Raw genomic sequence first — 10,000 nt, 5'->3', positions numbered from 1 at the left:
TGACTCACTAGTTACCTTCACTCATCTCATCCTTGGCCGCCGCTCATCACATTCCCTAGGGACTCATCGCCCGACGCCCCTCGAGGCCGCCCTAGCAGGCGAACTCGTCGTCGCGGTGCACCTTCGGGAAGTGGTGGTGGTGGCTGTAGTAGTCTGGCGGGGCGCCGTTGGGCTTCACGCCGTGGCCCACCGCGCCCTTCTCGCTGGGGCGCCGGCACACGCGGTACCGCACGAACATCACGAAGATGCCCACCAGCACCGCCGTGGCGATCAGCGCGCCGAGCACCGTGCCCACGCGCTCCACCGCCACGATGGCCGACGCCGGCCACATGGTGCGGCCGCGGATGCAGCGGGAGCCCTCGTCGTGCTGCGGGGGAGGGGGGGGGGGTTAGGACGGGGATTTGGGCCTGGCTTCGGCTGAAGGTTTATGCACACACACACAAATGTATGTGTGTGTGTGTGTGTGTATATATATATATATATATATATATATATATATATATATATATATATATATATATATATATATATATATATATATTCTCTTTTTATGTATACGCTTTATATTTACACCGATTCAAATAATAAAGATAAATATCCAGTACAGAAATTAATGAAAGTACTTACATCTCGCAGACTTTCAGCCGTCGGGCCCACAGTGTGAGGGTGGACGAGTCCCAGGGACTTGGCCATCCCATGCACGCACACCTGGTACTCGGTACTAGGTTCCAGGTCTTCTAGGAGGTATTCCCGGGATCCTAGGCCGAGGGTTGGGGAAGTTATGACATCCTGAGGTGCCTTGTCGTCTCCTATTGCTTTGTAAGACACCTGGAGGAAAGGGAAGGAGGAATTTTAGGAACAAGAAATATAAACTATATAGATGTAGATATAAAGATATTTGTGTGTATATATACACCAATATGCTTATTGTGCACATACACACATACGCACGCACGCACACACATATATATATACATGCTGTATTTTTATGAATGTATACATATATGAGAATATATGTGTATATATACAATACAGAAATACACATACAAACATATAGATAAATAGTTATATTTTAACTGATTATTTAATTAACATTATAAGAAAACCAGCTTGGAAGCGAAATCAGATTAAAAAAAGAAACTTACCCTGAATCCATACACAGCCGAGGTGTTGGCCGCCTGCCAGGACACCAGCAGCGCCTGGCTCTGCGTGTCCTGGATGTCCATGTTGAGGATTAGAGGCTGAGGGCAAAACACGGACGCCGAGAGAGTGAGGAACGAATGGCCTCGCAGAGTCTGACGGAGAAAGAGAACGCCATTGCGATTACGTTCGTGAATGACGTGCTTGGGAAAATATATCTGATATTTGTCATAGAGTTAGAGGATTTGTTTTGTTGGTGTTGGTGTTGGTGTTGTTGTTGGTGTTGGTGTTGGTGTTGTTGTTGGTGTTGTTGTTGGTGTTAGATTTGTAGCGAGTATGATCTGAGCTTAGACGTACCTCGGGCATTTCGCAGACGATGAGGTGTGGGGATTCGACCTGCCCCGGGTGGTTCTGGAGCCATATCCACAAGTCCAGGGTGTCGCAGTTGCATACGAGAGGGTTGCCTGAAACAAGTAGAAAACGAAAATCCGATAAGTAAAGGGAAAAAAAGAAAATAAAAAAGACAATATGGAAGAAAAAAAATTGGACCCTTATTAATAATGCATCAATGTGCAGCGAAAAGAAAAATGATAAATCAAGATAAAAAAAAAATAAAAAATAAAATAAAAAAATAAAACTAGACATAGAAAAAAAATAGAATAAAAAGTCCAAAACCAATAAACAAACATGACTAGGAAAAAAACATAAACCAATCAAAAAGAAAACAAAAAACATAAAGAAACAGACATCCAAACACATCCAAGCACAACACAACGCCAACCCAACCCACCCGTAAGCTTAATGGTCTCCAAAGTCCTCTCGATAGGATGCAGGACGAAAGGCTGAAGAACCTCCAAGTTGTTGTGATTCAAGTCCAGATGCCTGGCGCGATCCAGGGGCTCCAAGGCTCGAGGGTGAATAGACGTTATCCAGTTATCCCCGAGGTAGATCTTCTCGAGGCTCTCCGTGTGCCTGAAGACGTGCTCCTCGATCTCAGTGAGCATGTTCCCCGAGACGTCCAAGACCTGAAGGAGAGAGGGAAAGGCGTTGGAAAGGGGCGGAAGGGGACACTTGGCTGGGTGACGGTCGGAAGTTTTTGAATAGGTGTACGCGTATATCGATAGATAGATGGATAGAAAGATAGGTAGGTAGGTAGGTAGATAGATAGATAGATAGATAGGTAGATAGAAAGATATGTAGGTAGGTAGATAGATAGATAGATAGATAGATAGATAGATAGATAGATAGATAGATAGATAGATAGATAGATAGATAGATAGATAGATAGATAGATAGATAGATAGATAGATAGATAGATAGATAGATGGATGGGTGGATGGATGGATGGATGGATAGGTAGATAGATAGATTGGTAGATAGATAGGTAGATAGATAGATAGGTAGATAGATAGAAAGATGGATAGATAGATAGATAGATAAATATAAATAAATAGATAGATAGACAGATAAATAGATATAGATATATATAGATATATATCCATAGGCATACGTACGTACATACATACAAAAATAGATGAATCAATATATAAATACATACGCACTACATACCTATATACATACATACATATATGAATATATACGAAAGAAACATACAAACACATATACATACGTAAATATACACATACATACATATACACATACACACACGCATACATACATCGTTAATATGTACATAAATACATACATTTATGTATTTAAGCACATAAATATAGAAACGTACATACTTATATACATACATGCATACATAAATACATATATACAAACAAACATGCTTACATATATGTACATGCAAAGATACATACATTGCAAAATATATACATACGTGTATACATAGATGCATAAATACATACATACATACAGAGAACGAGAGAATTAATTCCAATAACCATATGCATATATACATATATATATATATATATATATATATATATATATATATATATATATATATATATATATATATATATATATATATATATATATATTTATACATATGGTTATTGGAGTTAATTCTCTCGTTCTCTGTCTGTTTATCTGTTTCTCTCTCTCTCTCTTTCTCTCTCGCTCTCTTTCGCTCTCTCTCGTTCTCTCTTGCTCTCTCTCGCTCGCTCTATCTATCTTTCTCTCTTTCCCTCTTCGAACACTTAATAAATGCTTACCTTCATGCTCCTGGAATCCGACGGGAACTGGTCGAGCTGCTTAAGCCTGTTTCTCGTGAGGTTCAGGTGCGTGAGGGAAGGAAGGCCCCGCAGCCTCTCTCGGGGCATCGTCTGCAGAAGGTTGTAGCCGAGGTTGAGCTGAGAGAGCTGGTTGAGCGTCCTGAAGGTCCCCGGGGCGATGTTGCTGATGGTTCCGTTGGCCAGGTTGAGGGAGCGGAGAGAGGGCATGTGCAGCAGCTCGTGGCTCGCCAGCTCCTTCAGCTTGGTCCCCGTCGCGACCAGTTCTTCGAGGAAGTCCAGCACCAGGCGCTTCCCGACTTGCTTGTTGACGAGTCTGTCCAGAGGGTTGTTGGAGATGTTGAGGAGCTCGAGGGACGAGACGCCGTCGACGAAGAGTGTGTCTGGGATCTGCTTGAGTTTGTTACCTGCCAGGTTGAGGCGTCGGAGGGACGAGTCCTGCAAGCTGCCGATGGGTAGGTGGGTGAGGTGGTTGTCGGAGATGTCGAGGACTTCGATGTGCCGCAGACTTTCCATCGTGGATACCTTCAGATCCGTCATCTGAATGTCGGAGGCGTAGAGCTCCTTCATCTCGTGCAAAAGTCCCAAGGAGGGGCAGAGATGCTTAATGGGGTTTCCGCTTATGGAGAGCTGCTCAAGCTCCTTAATCGGCAGCAGTGACCTGCAGCTTTGGCCGTCGAGAGCGTTATAAGAAATGTCCAGTCTGAGGAGGTCGAAAAGGCTCCTAAACACAAGAGGCTCCAGGTGTGTTAAATTGTTCCCACGCAGGCTCAGAGACCTCAGGGTTTTGCTGTTGTCGAAGAAGTTCTTTGGCACTGCCTCGATAGAGCATTCACTCAGGTCAAGGGTTTCAAGGAAAGGAAGGTCAATCAGGGCCGATGAACCGACAGCCTGGAAGTTGTTATTGCTGAGGTCAAGATTTCTGAGTTGGCTAAGTTTGAGGTAACCTCCATTAAGTTCATAGAGATCGTTACCCCTCAAGCTCAGTGTGTCAAGGTAAGTCAAAGCGTCGAAGGCTCCATCTTCAATTTCGCTCACCTGTGCATTATCAATTATCAAATGTGTTATGCGAAGTTCAGTCTTGAACAAACTCTTTTCTATTGAAGTTAACATGTTGCCTGACAGATTCAATTTCTCTAGGTTACTCATGTTATGGAAAGAGTTAGGAGCGATTTCCCTTATCATGTTGTTGTCCAAGTGCAGCTCATTTAAGGCAGACAGGCCAAACAGCATGCGTTCGTTTATTGTTTCAAGAAGATTGTACGACAGGTACAACTTTCGCAGTTCTGTCATGTTCATGAACACCTGCTCCTGAATGTACGATATCTGGTTCTCTTGCAGATGGAGCTGTCGAAGGAGAGCGGAGTCCTTGAACACGCCCTCGACGAGAGCGGAGATGTTGTTGCGGTCGAGCCAAAGCACGTCCAGCTGGTCTTGTCCCTTGAGCGAATGGTCGTTGAGGGTGTTGAGGTTGTTGCCGCTCAGACGAAGGTATCGAAGGGAGCTCGTCTTGTCGGGAAGGGCGTCGGGGAGAGCAAGGATCTCGTTGTCTTGGAGGCTTAGGTGCTCCAGCTTTCGGAGTTTAGCAAAGGCTCCAGCCGCAATGACTTCGATGTCATTGTTGTCCAGGTGGAGCTCTTGGAGGTACGAATTCAGCGAAAAGAGTCCCCTCTCGATCTTTGCTATTCTGTTGTTCTCAAGGAAGAGTTTGGTCATTCTCGCTGTGTTCTTGAAGAGAGACTCATCAAGATGATGAATATTGTTGTTGTCGAGTTTTAGAGTTTGAAGATTGATGTTTGATATAAACAATCGAGGATAAAGTTCCTGGACGTTATTATGGCTCAGAAGCAAAGTCTCCAGACCGATCATCTCTCTGAAGGTTTCCAATTCTATAAACCTGATGGCATTGTGTTCCAGGTTCAGAACCTTTATTTTCGTAGAGTTAGCGAAGGTCTTATCTGCGAGCTCTCTGATATTGTTGTTGGCAAGCACGAGTTCCTCAAGCTCGGGAAGGTTGCAGAAGAGGCCGCCAAGAATAGACTGCATGTTGTTGTTTCCGAGATCAATGGTCTTTATCTTGGGCGTGTACTTGAAGGTCTCCCGCGCGAGGTGGCGGATGTTGTTGTGGCTAAAGAAGAGCGTCTCCAGAAGCGGGTTCGCACTGAAAGCATCCCTGGCGACACTGTTGATGGAGTTCATGTAGAGGGAGAGGGACACGAGCTCTGGCAATCCAGACAAACTGGAGCTCTTGATCTTCCTGATCCTGTTGCTGCTCATGTCCAGGTACTGAAGAGTCGGGAGGCCATTGTGCTCATCCAGGTGAACGTCAGGAATGCGGTTAAAGGCTACTTGCAGGTTTTTTAGGGAAGTGAGCTTTCGAAGCGAGGACAGTGGTAGTTGCGACAGATTATTTCCATTGAAATTTATCACCTCGAGAGATTCCTTGAGGCCGTCGAAGGCATAATCCGACACCAAGTTGATCCTGTTGTCCTTCAGGTTGAGGCTGACGAGGGTGAGTTTCGAAAAGGCGAAACTGGGGATCTCGGTGATGTTGTTGTTCTCGAAGTCCAGGTTCGTGAGGCGGCCGAGCTGGAAGATGGGAGCTTGCGGAATGGAGTTGAGCTTGCAGTGCTTGATGGTGAGCTTCTCCAGACTCCCTTCCAGACCCTCGAAGCTCCCATCAGCGAGGCTCTGCAGGTTCGAGTGCGAGATCTGGAGCTGCGAGACTCCGGCGCTCTGGCTGAACACTTCCGAGGGCAGCGTCGTGACGTTAGGGTCGAGGTCGTAGATGCTCAGGGAGTGGATGGGATTGGTGACGAGGCCGAGCACCTTCGACACCATATCCAAGGACACCATCGGGCATTCCATGAAGATGCCGTAGTCATTGTTGTAGCAAGGGCACCACGGATTCTCCTCCCACGTCGGGCACATCATAGCCTCCTGCGACGACGCAAGAGGCAGCAGCGCCGCCAACGCCACCGCCACCGTTGCCAACATCCCCCCAGTCGTCGTCATCCTTAAAGTAACCATTTCATCTGCAAGGAATTAGAAAGATCTATGTCGGTCGTGGAAATAAGAGTCGTAATGTGTTAGAATAAAGGTAATAATCTATATGATAAATAAATGAAAGCACTTAAACAAGACACCATTTACATAATCAAAATCTGATTATCATTTTGACAATCAGATGTTGATGATGAGAATAATGAATACCTTCAGCAGAATAAACATAATTATGGTCAGTACCCATAAAAGTAAATGGCATTCAGAAAGTAAATATATATTTTGTTTGTCTTCACTTTCTCGTCTAAAACATCTTACAGAGCGATTCACTGAAAGAAGATTCAATTTATATCTATCATGGTCGAGTATTGGCGAGCGAAAATGGGTAAAATAAGTTGATCCAAAAAACAAATCATATAATTATACGCAATGTATGAATCTCTTCAAAAAGTGTATATATGAATAAATCTCCATAAGATAAAAAGAACATAAGAATAAATGAATAATGATTTCCAAATAAAACAAAATAATAGCGTTGAAGAAAGAAATATATATATCATAACCAACACAAAATACAGGATTCGGGAACACGCAAAAATAAAGCCGGGTGCAAATAATGTTATATACGAACGCATAAAAGTCATTCCCAATGTAAATATAGATAAATATACAAGCGACAGCATGATCAAGTTGACTGTACCAACGGCTCTCAACAGATGGCGCGGACAGCTGGGTACAGAAGGGTGGAAGCCGCGCAGGGTACAGACGGGACCCAAGCCGAGGTACAGATGGCACGGGAAAGACACGAAAAAGCCACCACCCGTTCGGTTTAATTTGTTCTGTGTTGCACGTGTGGCTTATTTCACTCATTCGCCCCCATTCCGACACATGGCAAATGCGTGACAGAAAGAATGAGATAATTAGCTCGGTGTCTGCGTTTCCTTCATTTTTCCTCGTCCGGAGTTGCTGTGGGGGGAGGGGGTGTGGGTGGGGGTGGGGTTCTCGGCGTGTGAGGGGGATGGGGTGGGGGGGAAATTTCATGAACCTAATAAAATGTGGTGGAGTTTTGTTGAGTGTTGGAGTTGAATCTGTCTCTCTCTCTCATTGTTTCTGTTCTCTCTCTTTCTCTCTCTCTTCTATCTATCTCCATCTATCTATCTATCTATCTATCTATCTATCTATCTATCTATCTATCTATCTCTCTCTCTCTCTCTCTCTCTCTCTCTCTCTCTCTCTCTCTCTCTCTCTCTCTCTCTCTTCTCTCCTCTCATTTTCTCTCTCTCTCTCTCTCTCTCTCTCTCTCTCTCTCTCTCTCTCTCTCTCTCCTCTCTCTCTCTCTCTCTCTCTCTCTCTCTCTCTTTTCTCCCTACCCCCTATCCCCACCTCCTCTTTCCCCATCCTGCTCCACCCTCTCTCTCTCTATCCCACTCCTCCATTTTCTCTCTCGCCCCACCCCACTCCCTTTTCTCCCTACCCCCTATCCCCACCCCCTCCCCCCCCCCCATCCCCGCCGGTTTAAGGACCAGAAGCATAATCGTCAACTTGTTTTTATCCGAATCCAAGGTCATAAAATGCACGTGAAGGTCGCCGAGACTCGGGTGACCTTCTTCGGCATCTTCGCCAGCCGAGAAAGGGCATTCTTCGGGCATTTGTTTTGTTTGTTTGCTTTTGTTTGTGATTTTTTGTTTTTTGTCCCTGTTATGGTCGTTACTGTTATTACCATTTTTAGAGTTATTATCATCATCATCATTATTATTATTATTGCTGTTGCTCTTTTGTCCTTGCTATTCTTATTATCTTTATCATAATTATCACCGTTCATTATTATCATTTTTATCATTATTTATTTGCATCGCTATTACCATCTTTCTCTCTCCTCTCTCTCTCTCTCTCTCTCTCTCTCTCTCTCTCTCTCTCATCTCTCTCTCTCTCTCTCTCTCTCTCTCTCTCTCTCTCTCTCTCTCTCTCTTTCTCTTCAATCCCCCCCAACCCCCACTCTGCCCATCCACCCCCCTCAACCCCCTTTCTATCCATCCACCCCCACCCCCGTCAACCCCCTCTCTATCCATCCACCCCCACCCTCCACCCTCATCCTCCTCTCTATCCATCCACCCCCACCCCCACCCACCTCCAACCCCCCATGGGCGCGTGTGCGGGCGTAAGGAAACAGGTGGACCCCGCGTGGCATGGGAGTATTTTGGTCTGTGCATCCCCGTCCCCCGGAACATGCTAGCTGGGGGGTCCGAAGATGGGGGGGGTCGAGGTAAGTGGGAAGGGGGAGGGAGGTCGAGGTAAGTGGGAAGGGGGTGGGGTCTAGGTAAGTGGGAAAGGGGGAGGGGGTAGAGGTAAGTAGGAAGGGAGGGGAGTCGAGGTAAGTAGGAAGAGGAGGGGGTCGAATGGGGTGGGGGTTGGGTGGTTGGGGGTGTATAAGCGGTGCTGCCTATAAGTAATGTGTGAAAATACTTCGAGACTAAGAAAGGAGGGGGCAGATGCGGTTGATAAAAATGAGGTTTAGATTGAGAGAATGGTAGGTTATAGACATAAGGATTGGTAGGCAAGTAGAGAGATACATAGGGATACTTACGCACTCATAAATACACGAAAGAGAGAGTGAGAGAGAGAGAGAGAGAGAGAGAGAGAGAGAGAGAGAGAGAGAGAGAGAGAGAGAGAGAGAGTGAGTGAGTGAGTGAGTGAGTGAGTGAGTGAGTGAGTGAGTGAGTGAGTGAGTGAGAGAGAGAGAGAGAGAGAACGAGACACGCACAATAACAGACATACAAACTAACAGACAGAAGAAAAACGTTAAAAAAATGATAGACAGAAAGTAAGAAAGTTAGAAAGAACAGAAGAAAGAAGAAAACAGACAGACAAACAAACAACCCTTGTTTTATCCCTAATCACGTTCTAATTGCCGTAGAGGTGCTTCGAGTTCGCCCTTCATTATCCCTAATTAACTCTAACATCCTCTCAACGCAGAGCCATTATGGGCAATTAAGTGTCAAGCGAACTCCCGTCCCATAAGCTCCTCACAAAGGCCCTTGCAAGTGTGCGTTCGCCTCTGCAACAGCTGTGCACTTCTGGCGATGTTGATTCTTTCACTTCCGGTTTGGGCTTCTTGCTCTCGCCTCCGGTCTCACGCGCGCTGGAGGGGACGGGACCTGTGCGCGTGCCGGTTAGGCTTTGATTTGGTTATTTTAGTTCTTTTTCTTCGTTTTTCTTCTTCTTTTTCTCATTCTTTTTTTTTCTTTTTTTTTTGGTTTTCTTCTTTTCTTCCTCGTCTTCTTCTTTTTTCTCCTCCTCCTCCTCCTCATCCTCTTCCTCTTCCTCTTCCTCTTCCTCTTCCTCTTCCTCTTCCTCTTCCTCTTCCTCTTCCTCTTCCTCTTCCTCTTCCTCTTCCTCTTCCTCTTCCTCTTCCTCTTCCTCTTCCTCCTCCTCCTCCTTCTTCTTCGCCCTCTTTTGCCTCCAATGATTTACGGATTTGCTATTGGCTGCGTGGCGGTAAATTTCTCCCCTTCTTTCTCATTCTCCCGACTGGAAGACGATGCACCTTCGAAGAACCTGCGACGTTAATCAGCGACGTTAATCATCTGTTTTTTTCGCGAAGGAGGTCGTTTTGAGAGCCGTGTGATTTGCGGACAATTTGTGGGATGGTAGTTGAGGAC

General features: G+C 45.5%; 1 protein-coding gene across 1 annotated transcript in view; it reads right to left on the bottom strand.

Moving 5' to 3' along the window:
- LOC113816989 (protein artichoke) overlaps positions 1-10,000 on the bottom strand; it is an 18,146-nt gene that overhangs the window by 1,598 nt on the left and 6,548 nt on the right. Inside the window, exons 2-7 of the mRNA XM_070133051.1 lie at positions 3,321-6,373; positions 1,931-2,165; positions 1,498-1,604; positions 1,146-1,295; positions 628-828; positions 1-367 (exon numbers count right to left, since the gene is read on the bottom strand). The exon at positions 1-367 is cut by the window's left edge and continues 1,598 nt beyond it. Coding sequence (XP_069989152.1) covers positions 92-367; positions 628-828; positions 1,146-1,295; positions 1,498-1,604; positions 1,931-2,165; positions 3,321-6,368 — 4,017 coding nt within the window. The 5' untranslated portion in view covers positions 6,369-6,373 and the 3' untranslated portion in view covers positions 1-91. The remainder of the gene's footprint in view (positions 368-627; positions 829-1,145; positions 1,296-1,497; positions 1,605-1,930; positions 2,166-3,320; positions 6,374-10,000) is intronic.

The sequence above is a fragment of the Penaeus vannamei genome, chromosome 18, assembly GCF_042767895.1.
Source record: "Penaeus vannamei isolate JL-2024 chromosome 18, ASM4276789v1, whole genome shotgun sequence".
Lineage (NCBI taxonomy): Eukaryota > Metazoa > Arthropoda > Malacostraca > Decapoda > Penaeidae > Penaeus > Penaeus vannamei.
Note: the sequence above shows the minus strand (reverse complement) of the source record. Positions and strands in the feature narration are given on the sequence as shown.